Source organism: Oryzias latipes, chromosome 16 (genome assembly GCF_053564925.1).
Source record: "Oryzias latipes strain Hd-rR chromosome 16, Olatipes_Hd-rR_3.1".
Classification (NCBI taxonomy): Eukaryota; Metazoa; Chordata; class Actinopteri; order Beloniformes; family Adrianichthyidae; genus Oryzias; species Oryzias latipes.
The window spans coordinates 8395507-8409231 of NC_136252.1; the positions used below are offsets into that span (position 1 = coordinate 8395507).

General features: G+C 45.5%; 1 protein-coding gene across 4 annotated transcripts in view; it reads left to right on the forward strand.

Annotated features, from left to right (window-relative positions):
* The window catches only part of si:dkey-122a22.2 (uncharacterized), a 103309-nt gene that overhangs the window by 47451 nt on the left and 42133 nt on the right, over positions 1-13725 (forward strand). For all 4 annotated transcript variants that reach the window (XM_078933878.1, XM_078933879.1, XM_004077631.5 and 1 more), the window contains exon 8: positions 11594-11732. In XM_078933878.1, coding sequence (XP_078790004.1) covers positions 11594-11732 — 139 coding nt within the window. The remainder of the gene's footprint in view (positions 1-11593; positions 11733-13725) is intronic.

Below are 13725 nucleotides of genomic sequence, written 5' to 3' on the forward strand. Positions count from 1 at the left end.
CGGGAACAGGCAGGGAACAACCGCCCCCCGGGCGACCAAGACCGCCACCCAGGCCAGGGCCAGCCGGACCGCCGCGAGGCCCCCAGAGCCAGAGAGCAGGGAGGCGCAGAGGGAAAGAGAGCGCCGCCCCAGCCCAGCCAGGAAAGCAGCCCCCCGCCGCGCCGGAAGAGCCCAACGCAGGGCCCCACCGGAGAGGGACGCCCACAGCCCCAGACGAGCACCCCACCACCACCCAGGAGTTCCGGGCATCCCCCCGCCCGGACCCCAGGTACGAGCCAGGACCCCCCAAGGGAGACCCGCTCCGCACTCCAGGCAGCCACCCACCCGGCCCACGGTTGGTCCAGGTAGGAGCAAGGCAGGGGCCCGCCGCCCCCGCCCAGGAGGGGGGAACCCCGGGGAAAAAAGGGCGGCCCACAAGGGATGTTATAAATATGGCCCGACCAGGCTCGGCCATGTTGGAAGTTTGGCGGGGCCCAGCGCCCAGGGGCAAGGACCAGGACCCACCCCCCAGGGACACGAACACCCCCGGCTCAGGTGTAATATGAACCCCCCCACCGTGCGGAGAGAGCACCGCCGGGCCCAGGGAGCCGGCACCCAAGGGACACGGCCGCCATCGCCAAGGGGCCCACACCCCCCACCAGGGAAGGGGCAGGGGACAGATGGACCCAGGTCCCACCTTCCTTGTAAAATGTGTGTGCGTGTATGGGTGTTTGAGAGGGTGTTTGTGTGCATGTGTGTGTGTTTATGTTTGAATGTATATATTGAAGGGGGAGGGGTGTGTGTACTAAGGGGGGTGCAGTTAAAATTGGCGAGTAGGGCACTAAGGGGACATCTCCTGATTACTCACAGTGATGTCCCCTCACCCTCCACACCAAGGGGCCCTAAATGTCTAAGGTGCGGTTAAAATTGGCGGGTAGGGTGCCAGGAGGACATCAGCTGCTTGCTTGCAGTGATGTCCAAGCACCCCCCCTACCAAGGACCCTACATGTCTAAGGTGCAAATAAAACCGAAAGAGGGGGGGCCCACTCCATACGGCAACCATAGGAGGGGGGCCACTCCCAAGTAGCCCCCCCCCCAAGGCGCATCGCAGGCTAGACCCCCCACCCCCTCACCCTAATATGAGGTTATATAAGGAAGGGGGTAAGTTGGGGACAGCTGGTAGACTGTCCCCCGGTGGTCAAACAGCCGTCCCCCTGCCCACCCCCAGCAAAGGGGCCAGGGCCACCCAGCCCAGGGGCCCACCCCCGGAGGCGCCGACACCCCAGGCCCGGCACCACCCACCCCACACAGAGAGAGAGGAGCCAGAAAGCGTCGCCCCCCCCCGGAGCAAGCCCAGGCCCCCACCCCCAGACGCCGGCCCTAGAAGAGCTCTGGTCAGGCCTCGACGGGACCGAGGAGGCCAACCGGCCGAGGCAACCACTGATTGCCTCAGCGGAGACCCCGACCCGCTAGCCCCCCCGACCCGTACTAATAATGGGCCCCCCCTCCCCCCCAGAACGCCCCCCCACAGGACAGGGCCGACAAGCCCCCCACCCCACCCCACCCCAGACCCCGCAGCCGAAGCGGGCGACACCCAGAGCGACCGGGGGCCCCGAGAGGGTTGTCCCGTCCCGCCCCAGAGCCAGGGAAGGGCCGATCCCAGCCCCAGGTGCAGATGGGCAGCCCATCCGGCGCCGCTGGGCCCCCCCCACCCGAGCAGGGCCCCCCGCCAACCCCCCCCAGCACAGGCAAAGGGACCACCCCCCCAAGCCAAGCCAGACCACCACCCCACCCCCCCACCACGCACCCCCACACCCAAGCCCAGAGGACCACGCAGCGCCCCAGCCCGCCCCACCCAGGCACCGGACCCGACCCCCCGACCAACGGAGCCCCCCACCGCCCCCGCCAGGCACCGGAAGCCCCGACCCCCACCCCAAACCACGGCAGAAGGGCAAGGAGCAGCGACGACCAAGCCCCCCACCCCCTAAGTCATGGAGTCAACCACAGGAGACCAGAGAGACTGAATTCTTTCAAAGTTACTTGAGCTTTGGGCTGACATTTTTTCCAAGCTGATATGATCAAACAGCAGATTTCTGTGTTGACTTATGTTTATATTTTTCTTGTTTTTCCAATTTATTAAAATAGTTTTTTTGGCAATACAAAGAGTTATGAAAATGATAGAAGCTAATCCTTCTTCTATATCGATGGCACTCATGTCACCAAGCACACAAAGTGACGGTGAGGCAGTGATTGAAACCTTAAGCCAGACTGATAAATCGGCACATACCTGCTGCCAGAGAGCCTGGACAGGCGTGCAGAACCACAGTGCGTGCATGTAGCTGTCGGGTAGATTATTATCACAGTGCTCGCAAATGTCTGAGTTACTGAGACCCATCTTGAACATCCTCTGTCCAGTGTAGTAAATTCTGTGAAGAGTTTTGAGATGGATTAGCTGCAGATTTGGACTTTTTGTCAGTTTAAAGGTGTTTAGACAAAGTTCTGACCAGAAGCTTTCATCTGTGCTGATGCTCAAATCTGCATCCCATTTTTTTGTTGGAAGGGCAATATTGTTATCTAAATTACATAAAAGTTTGTATATTTTGGAGAGAGTTCTATTCATTGAAAAATTAATCAGAGTGGTAACTACATCTGGTAGCTTTAAATCGTCGTCTTTAATTTTATACTTTTTAGTAATACTTGATTTAAGTTGCTGATATTCCAAGAAGTTATTTATTCCATGTTTGTCTTGAAGTTCCTGGGGGGTTATGAATCTTCTATCAATAATTACGTGCTCTAGTTGTTTTATGCCCCCTGCTTGCCAAGCTGGGAAGTGAATCATTTTTTTGTTAATAAGGATGTCCGGGTTGTTCCAGATGGGTGTCATTTTGCACGGTTGAATTGATGATTTTGATATTTTGAGAAATTCCCACCAGGCTGTTAAGGTGGCATTTATATTAATGCTTTTGAAACAATCCTGTTTTTTAACTGTTTGGCTAATAAATGGTAGCTGTGACAGGTTGATCTTTCCACATAACGCCTGTTCCAAGTCTAACCATGAGTTGGTTTCTTGATTATTTTTTAACCATTTTAAGATGTATTGTAATCTATTTGCAAGAAAGTATTTGTGGAAGTTAGGTAATTCTAATCCTCCACAGTTTTTTGCAGATTTTAAAGTTTTTAGACTAATTCTTGCAGGTTTGTTGTTCCATAGAAAGCTTGATATGGATGAGTCTAATGTTTTGAACCATTTTAATGGCGGTTGTGTGGGAATCATTGAGAAGAGATAATTAACCTTGGGTAAGATTTTCATTTTAACCGTGGCTACCTTGCCCATAAGGGACAAAGGCAGGTTGGTCCAGCGTGTTAGATCGTCCTGTATGCTTTTCAGTAGTGGGGTGTGGTTTAGCTGCACCAGTTCTGATAGTTTGGGGGAAAAGTAGATACCCAGATATTTGATATTTCCTGTTTTAACTGGAATTGTGAGTCTTTGTTCCATATTCCTGTTGAGTGGTAATAAAACAGACTTATTCCAATTAATGGAATAGTCTGATATGGAGGAGAATTCATTTATGATCATTGCTGTTTCATTTACAGAATGTAAATTCCTTAAAAACAGTAATATGTCATCCGCATAAAGACTAATTTTATGATGGCTGTGTTTGGTTTTTATTCCTATAATGCTCTCATTCTGTCTTATTGCTGCAGCTAAAGGCTCAATGAATATAGCAAAGAGAGAAGGAGAGAGTGGGCAGCCCTGTCTGGTTCCTCTTCCAAGAAAAAACCTGTTTGAAGTCTGTTTATTAGTTCTAACTGATGCATTGGGGTTGTGATATAATATTTTGATCCAATTGATGAATGCTTCTCCAAAACCAAACTTCTGGAGGGCAGCAATAAGGAACTTCCAATTAACTCTGTCAAAGGCTTTTTCAGCATCCAGCGATAGTACCGTCATTTCCTGGTTTTTAATGGTGGCAAAGTCTATTATATTAACTAGTCTACGGACATTATCATCCGAGTGTCTGCCTTTGATGAATCCAGTCTGGTCGAAGTGAATTATGTGAGGAGTGATTTTTTCAATTCTCTGTGCTAGTGCTTTGCAGATAATTTTTACATCTGCATTGATTAGAGAAATAGGGCGATAGCTTGAAGGACTAGTGGGATCTTTGTCTGGTTTTAGAAGAAGAATTATGTTGGCTGAGTTCATGTTAGGTGGCATTGATTGGCTCTCATTAATAGATGTGACAGTTTTATAAAATGTTGGTGCCAGTTGTTCCCAGAATTCTTTATAAAACTCAGCAGGAAAGCCGTCAGGCCCTGGTGCTTTACCATTGGGCATAAGTAACAGAGCTTCATGAAGTTCAGACGGCGAGAGCGGAGAATCTAAGTTTGTGATTTGATCCTCATTTAGCCTGGGTAGGTTTACATTATTAAGAAATGAGTCAATACTTTGCTCTGACGGATTGATCTGCGGTGTGTACAGGTTTTTATAAAAGTTTTCAAATGCGTTATTAATTTTGACCGGGTCATGGGTGACATTTCCTGTTTGGTCCATAATAGAGGTGATTGATGATTTTTCTCTGTTAATTTTAAGCTGATTAGCCAGAAATTTGCCAGATTTATTAGAGTTTTCAAATCTTTCAAGTCGTAGCCTTTGTATTTGAAATTGTGTTTGTTTATTGATGATGTCATTTAACTGCAGCTTTAAATTTTTCAGATCTCCCAGAATGCGTTCCTGTGCAGAAGCAGCATAAGCAGTCTCCAGGGTTTTGATTTTATTTTCTAATTCTAATAAATCTGCTTTCTCTTTGCGTTTTTTGTGCGTTGAATAAGAAATGATTTTCCCTCTCATGACTGCCTTTGCTGTTTCCCAAAGAACGCACGGTGGGATGTCCGGAGTATTGTTGAAGTCTAAGAAGGTTGCCCACTCTTTTTTAAAGAATTCAAGAAATTCCTGGTCCTTTAACAGAGACGTATTAAACCTCCAGGTTGTACCAGAGGGTGTGGATTTTTCCCTAGAAATGTTTACAGAGACTGGTGCATGATCACTGATAATAATTGGATGGATATTGGAGCTTTGAATATTTTTTAAAAGAGAGTTACTGATTAATAAATAGTCCAAACGGGAGTGTGAATAGTGAACTGGAGAAAAAAAGGTGAACCCTTTAGTGTTTGGGTGACATGAGCGCCACGCGTCGCAGAGACCCAGATCATTCATGTACTGCTTTAGAATACTTGCAGATCGCCATGTACGCTGATTTGCTGCTGTGCTGAGTCTGTCAAGTTCAGGGTCCAAAACAAGGTTGAAGTCTCCTCCTATAATGATTGTGGAGTCAGAGTGGACTGAGAGTGAGGTGAAGAATCTGTGAAAGAAGGAAGAGTCGTCAACATTGGGACCATAAATACTCACTATACAAAAGTCCTTATTCTGAATGGATATATTAATGATTACAAATCTGCCTTCTGGGTCAGTAACTGTATCCTTATGAGTAAAATTAAGATTTTTATTAATTAAAACAGCAACTCCTCGTTGTTTGGAGTTGTAACTGGCAGAGTATATAACTGGAAATTGTAAGCAGCACATAAGGTGATCCAAAGAATTTGATAAATGGGTCTCCTGCAGTAGAGCTATATCTGCTTTTAGACCATCCAGGTGATTTAACACTTTCAGTCTCTTTGGCTCAGAGCCAAGTCCACGCACATTCCAGCTAACGATGTTAAGACTGTTCATAACTGCTCTGACTGAAAAGGTGTAAAGCTAAGTAGTGCTTGTGTACCAGTCCGTGTGCGCGTGCCCGCATTGAGAAGCGCTGTGCGCGTGAACGTTTTCTGGCTATGTGAGCTGCGTGTCGCGTGCGTCCTATGAGAGCCTGTGTGAGGTGATTGCAGTATGTCGGCGTGTGTGTGCGGGATCGCATGTGCACGCCCCTGTGTGCGCTTGTGTGTGCGCGCGCCCGTTCCGTGCATAAATAAATACTTACCGAGGATGAGTTGCTTCCAGGAGATTTACATATAATGAGGGGGGAGAGGGGGGGGGGAGAGTAAAGGAAAGAAAAAAAGAGATAGAAGGGAAAACAAAAACAACAACAAAACAACAATAGAAACATGAGTGGGACTGAGGTGACGAAGAAAAAAAAAAAAGACTGTTTTCCTGCGATCGAGGTGTGGATTATTGATGATCCGGTTTTCCATTCATTGAAGTAAGTTTAGCGGGTTTCTTCTGGGCAGCGCAGATGTTCTCAGCGCGGATCTGAAAGCCTTCAGCACAGCCAGGGGGTGATCTCCGGGTCCCGGAACAGCCGGCCGTCCACGTAAAGTTTGTCAACGGCCACAATCGCTCTCGAACCAGCAGCAAGATGCTTCCTCCTCAGCGGGAACAGGATCTTCCTTCTGCTTGATTGTGGTTTTTAATGGCTGCCATAGTATCCACTTCCTCTGTCAGTTTTCTCCTGACTCAGCAACCCTCTGATCCTTCGTCCTTTGTCCTGAGACTCCCAGATGAGTCAGGAATGTCACTTATTTTAGTTAGAACCACAATATGTGGAGCTATTGCTGCTACGCTCCACTAATGAAGCAGGCCTGCTGCGCCCTTTGTGAGTTTACCCCGCTGTAATCCATAGTATTGATGCAGGACGAAAGGCTGAACGCCGATGAGGAATATCTGCTGCGGTGCAACAGTGACACCCTGTGTTGATGCCCAGTACTGCAGGTTAAAACTCAAAACTCAAGGTTTCTATTTGGTCATCTGTGCATAAGCTGACAGTCCATGCACGCTGGAATTGTTGTGCAGAGCTCTCAAGTCAACAATTGGTTAAAAAGGTGTATATACAAAATGTAGAAGATCAATGAAAGAGATCATTTAACAGCTACCGGTACACATTTTTACAAAAAGTAAAGGAAAAACAAATATATATATCTATATCTATTTAAATAGATATAGATTTTTAAAGAGTAATTGACTACTTTACCTTAATTACTGTAGGAAATTGTAATTCCCCAATTTAAAAATTAATTCACTACTCTGTACTTTACTTTTTCCTACTCGCACACAAATTCTCAAAGGAATACAGATGGCACGAATGCTCTTATAAAATCCACAAAAGAAAAAAACAAGGGGCTACATGAGGATAATCAGTTTTTCTTTTTTTAGCATCACCTCAGCACATGAACATGAGAACATGTCGGTTGTAGAACAGCCTGCATGGTGTACAGACAGGTTGCTCATTGGCACTAGGGCAGTGGGAAGCAGTTTATCTCCAGTGCAAAACTTGCACTTAACAGAATTTTTTTTTTGCCTTTGTTTAACAACAAATAGGAAATCATTTGAATAATTCCAGCTGCCGAATACCGTTCTGAATTCCACATCCATATTTTTACTCCCTCATCTTACTTTTAGCCAATCTCTAACTGTAAATTAGCGCGTGTGAAGTGTTTCCACAACCATTTGTTTCATTACTCACAGTTTGTTTCACTGCAGCAAAATGTGAGCAATGAAGTAATGAGGGCTTTGATTTCATTACCGCCATTTGAACTTTGATTTGTTACGTCACTCGGTTACTGACAAAGTAATGAAATTACAGTCATTCATTACCCCCCCCCCCCAGTGTCTAGATATATAAATACACAAAAAAGATGTTCCACATAAATACCTTTTTCATTTATCTGAATGGAAAATCTTTACATTTTTTATGATCGGTTGCAAAAAATACTTTCTCTTTGGCAAAAAGTTGGGATTCCGTTGACATCAGAAGAGCAAATGACTGAGTCTACAGAAAGCTCTTTTTCTTTTGTATTTCACTCTTGGATCTGTTTTTAATATTTTACCATCAGTTTGCAGCTTCTTGTCCTACATTTGTTTTTAAAAATAAACCATTGTCATGGCGACACTCCTCTTTTCCTGAATTCGGCTTTCTCAGCAGCTGAAGCTTAAAAAAAAAAAAAAAATCAAGTTTGCAGTGTAACCCAGAAGAATCCAGCCAGCTTCTGAGTGATCAAATGAACTGCAGGAAATAACTGCTCCTCCGCTTCATTCTGCTGCCTATGCCTGCAGTTTTATTCCCCACTATTCCTTTAGTGTGATAGCTGAGCCTCATGTAATGGTCCATGTTTAAATGTTCTGCTCTCTCTGTAATAGTTGCAGAAGCTTGTGTAATAGTTGGTGTTTTGTGCGAGAGCAGGCTCTCAGGTAACGGAGGCCCTGCATATGGGATGAGATGGTAATGAGGAGGTGGGGGGTGTTGGGGGATGGGGGGGGGGGGTCTTATCAACGCGGGGCCAAATTCCGACAGTGAATTGCGTAGTTGTAACAAAAGTAACAGAGCGTCCATTCAGCCTGCACTAATCCAGATGGGAAAGTCAAACAGCAGAAAGTCCGTAGCACAAACTCATTTCATCACTTTATTAATTTAGATATTGCCTCCTCGCTCCTGTGGGGAGAAAAAAAAAGGAAAAAAAAGAAAGAGCCCCACTGAAATGACCAACATCGGTGAGGCGTTTTGCTCGACATGGTTCCCCCATTTCGTCTCCTCCCGTTATCTGTTTAATTCATCCCACCAATCTTGGCTGTCTTTACCCACTAAATTTCCCTTTGACACGCATGCCTTGCTTCACATAATCCTCACTCGGGGGCAGAATTAAAAATGGAAAAAGAGGAGGGAATAGGACAGGTGGCTGGAGAATCCTTGAAATAATGTTCTTTGCCGGGCCATGGAACTATTTGTCGAGATTGGAACTGGGCGGCTGATGGGGAGAGAGCCCCCCCATGCCCCCATGCCCCCCCCTCGTTAGTTTTAAAACCAAGGGCTAAGAGGAGGCTGAGAAACAGGCTACTTAAAAGCAGGGTCAAAGAGTCACTTCCAAATGGTGGTGTTGGAGGGGATTCAAGGCAAAAGGACTGCAGGGAGGATGAAAATGTCAAAAAGCAGCAGTGCAGAGGTCTGCCATGAAAAGTTGACGCAGTCTGCTGGAATAATAAAAAAAAGAGAATCAAAACAGTCCTCTTGTTTCCTTTTCACCTCTGCCTGTATCTCCTCTTGAACACCCATTCACTTCCCTATCTGACCAATCAGAGCCGACACGCTTTGTTAGAGCAGCGCTCACACATCAGCCACAGGTGAGGTGGGTTAGTTCAGTTTGATCTGTGTAGCCAAGGGGGCAGCTTCCTTTGGCCGGGAAGCTCTTACTCCTTTATTTATTGCTATTGGTATAAAAACTGCAGATAGTTATTTTTTGTAATTTAGATGTACATGTGAAACAAAAGGGGTTCTGAGTAAAATAGTCAGAATAAAAGACTATTTTATCAGAGATACTAGAAAAAAAGGCTTTTAATCATAATGGATTGGATTTTTCTGCGCTTTTTCCAGCCAGATGCTCAAAGTTCTTACAATGTGTATCCGTAATTCCTTCCCTACTGATGTAGCCTCAGCTGCCCTGGGGCAGACTGACAGGGGTGTGGCTGCCAGTGCACGCCCACGGCCCCTCTGACCATCACCGGGACATTCGTACACATTCACACACACCCCTGCAGGGAGGGAGGGGGAAGTGTTTTGCCCAAGGACACAACAGGTGACTGTTGGGAGCGGGGATGGAGCCGCCAACCCTTCAAACACTGGCCGACCCGCTCAATCCCTGAGAGAGAATCTAAAGTCATTCATAAAACAAAATCCACAATGGTCACTGAAGGGATTTTAAACAGACCTCATCAATCAAAGTCATCATTGAACACAATCGACAATAACTCTGGAAGGACGTCTGGAGGCTTTTCAGAAGTTGATGAAGAATCCTGCAGACAGTTAAAAGAGCTTTACGTAGTCACTTTATGTAACACCATACTGAGCTATGAAGAGAGAAAAGAGGCCTTCTGTGACCCACGGTCTACAGCAGGAGTGTGCAACCTGAGGAAAAAGAAAAAGGTTTTAATTTTTAGAAGTAACTGTAAAGTACCGTAAAAAGTAACTACCGTATTTTCCGGACTATAAGTCGCTCTGGAGTATAAGTCGCATCAGCCCAAAAATGCATTATAAAGTAGAAAAAAACACAGATCAGTCGCACTGGACTATAACTCGCATTTTGACGGGAAATTTATTTGACAAAATCTGAGACCAAGAACTAATAAGTTCCACAACCTCATATGACACAATCATAGCAGACTGTTTATCTCATAATTTCACAGTAATTCTTTCTCATACTTATTTATTTATTTATTCCTTTCATGAAGCATCATTGGCCAACTAATACTCTGTTTTCATCCTGTATTTTTAGCAACAGTTGTCATTTTTATTGCATTTCTGAATCTATGAAATCATTGGAAAATAGAATATTATGTTTTTAGCCTTCAACGTCTTATTGTAAAATAAAAGTTTGCTGATTCTCTGAGTCACTTAACATCCTCTTAACACTTAACATACCTCATACATCAAATTGACCCAGGAACATCATCTCTGTTCCTCACAAATGAACATAACAGGAGGGTTAACAATGTATTTATTTCAATTTAGTTCTAATATAAGTCGCACCCCTTGCCAAACTTTGAAAAAAAGGGCGACTTATAGTCCGGAAATTACGGTAATGAAGTAAAATAAAAGGAAACTACTGTTAAATCAAACTTTATTCAACTCATTCACAAACAGTTCCAGAACAGCACGCATCACTCTGCCAGGCTCCTGTCTGCAGCAACCATAATGGTTTATCATCAACAAAGTTACAAAGTTTGATTCTTTTTTTTTTACCCAGGATAGTGTTTAAATGAGCTACATGAATATTGGACTAAATTGGAAGAAAAATCTCTGTTTTGATTTTCAAAGTGTTTTTTTTAACCTGAGATAAAGTTAAGCAATGAGGTCAAGGACATCCTAAGTTTTTGTGTGAGGACTAACATTAGCTCACATCTACCATTTGAAGCAGCATAAATAGATGTTGATTCATATGCTAACTTCCGATTGGACTGAAGGTAAACCAGGTTTAAAATCTTCTTAGATGTGAGGATTCAACCCGGTTTGACTGATGAGATGACACATCAGAAATGTTGCTTGGTGACCTGGCATTGACCGGGTTTGGACCTGTGGATGTTTGTTTATCAGATCCTCAAACTGAAAAGCCAGAACCTGGCGGAGGTGTAAGTGCGGTGAAAGGACGAGGCTCCACCCGCCCATCGGATCACATCTGAAGTGCGGCAGCTGCGTGTGCCGGCAGGCAGCGTGGCGCGGCGCGGCGCGGCGCCGGCAGCAGCGGGCATACAGCAGTGTTGATTGGGCTCCACAGGCTGAGACCTGCCAATTCAGAGCATCAGTGAGCTGAGACCGATTGGGCCTCCTGAGTTACAACCCCCCCCCAACTCTTCCTCTCTCATCTGCCCAAAAAGTATTCCTCCCTCCTCGGGCAATTGTATTTTTAGGCAAAGTTTGAAAATTGGGGTTAGAAAGGTGGGCACATATGACATTTTTTAATTAAACCGGTGTCTGTAACTGCCATTATTGATCAAAAGTCAGAGTTGTAGTTTTAAGCAGACTTTAGACTTCACTTCTGATTCTGTTAATGCAAAGTCTGGATAAATTGAAGGGGTTTCAGGTGGACGTACACAGAAATAACGCAGCGTTTTCTGTTTCTCCTCCTATGCCAGGTATGGGAAGCTGCTGCCATCGCTCCACGCACAGCAGCTCTCAGCAGCTGCAGGGCTCAGCCGGATACTCATCATTCTGGGGGTGCTGGAGCCGTCAATAAAAGGAGAGAACGTCTCAGAGGAGGTCGTCCAGCGTCAGGTCAGGCTCGTGCATGTAGACACCCTGCAGCGTGCATGTCCCCCCACACCCTGAGCGCTGCCTTCCACGGCTTTGCTCTGCTGCTCGCGCTGTTTCTGTATCAAAATGAAAATGTGTTAACAAAGAGGGGAGGGGAGGGGGGGCGTTAAATGACTTTCCTCCCATCTTCCTGTGCAGCCGCATGATGGTGCTAGTGTGAGACAATCCAGGCCACTCCTCAGCAGAGATACGGCCGGGTGATGATTGCAGTTGCATTTGTCATCGCGCCGTCAGAGGCTGTCAGTTTGGCACGATGTGACACCAGACGTCATTTCTGAACAAATGAAAATGGGACGCGTTTGCAGGCGCCGCCGTCATGCAGAAAACATGCTGTGTGTCTTCTGACGCTCGCAGCATCGTGGAGCGCCGTCTTTTGACAGGCCAAACGCTTTGTGGGGAGACAGCTGTTAATAGAAACTGCAAGCATGGAGCAGATGAGGTTTTCCTCCTGGGGAGGGTTTTTTTTTTTAGATCTCCAATGAATCACATATCATGTTTGACTTCTGCATGACATGAAATCCTAAAGCCAGCTCTCACTGTCTTCCCTGAAAACAATCATTAAGGAAGGAGTAGATCTTCGTGATGGACACCAATCAGTATCTTAAAAAACAGTGCATGCTGGGATGTAGACACTCAAACCGAAGAACATCTTTTTTTCTTCATTGTTCCAATAGAAGTGACCCTTTAAATGTCCGTTGGGGATCTTTTTCTAGCGGTTTCGGTCTGACGATACGGTGCTCTGACGCCTGCTCACGCATAAATGCGAGCAGTTCCTTAAGACGCCTTGTTCTCCGCTGCCAGCCACCCACGGTTTGATGGCAGCCGCGATGAGGGACCCATTTCAGCTTTTCAAGTATTACAGTTGTTGCCAAGGAGATAAGGACATCATTGTGGCGGAATTCTCCAAGGACGGAAAAAAGGTTTTGTCTGCAGGCTAGTGAAGGTTATGAAGCGCACACACGTATGTGCACGCACGCACGCACGCACAGCTGCAGGCCTAGGAGCTCAACAGAGCATGCAGTCCATTCTCAAGGGCATGTTCTGTAACCATTGCCTAATTGAACTGGAGCAGAATTGTTTGCCACAGTTTTAAAGCTGCCCGGCCTCGTGTAGCATGGGCCCGATAGATACAGTGAAAGGGGAATTCTGCAAATTTGAGAATTCCCATCTATTCTGGTTCTCCAAGTTTGAGAGAGGGAGAATTCAAATGTGAAAGCAGTGTTTCTGCTCCTTTACACGGCATTCCCAGCAGTGGAAGGTGACTTCTGTTCTTTCCATTTCCCTATCTTTAAAAAGCAGCTGTGCAAATGTTTAGATGGAATTAGGAAGTTGAAGAGTTGAAGTTGGGATTTGTTCAGTCCAGATTGAAGGATTCCGCAGGGATTTGGGGTGATTGTGAGTAATCACAAAGTGATCAGTTGTTTGTGTGATTGCACATAAGAACTGATCCAAACACACTCGTGTGGAGGAGTGAGAGCCAAGTCAGTGGTTGCAGACTTAAGGAAAACTTTTGCTGAAGTTGCCCAAACTGTCTGTCATGAGTAAAGGTGAAATTATTAGGACAACATAAGAAAAAACTGTTTAAACTGTGGAAAATCCCAAACAGCATGTCATCAAGAGCTGTGTACAGTTACACATGAATGCAGTTACATGCAGAATACAACAGAAATGTGTTTTCCCTTTTATTTAAGCAGGAATAAAGGTCACATGGGGGATGAAATGTGAGGCTGATTAATCATTTTTGAAAAATTCTAGTGAGTCAGCAGAAAAAAACAGATAGAAGAGACGTGGGAGCAAATGCCATACTTTCTACTTTCATGGATTTCTCCTTCACATACATTTTTTTCCTGTCTATATTTTTGAAAAATAATACAAACATTTTAAATAATGAGTCATACACAACAAAAGGGATCATTTCTATGGTAGGAAAAGACCCATTAGCATGTTAGCATGT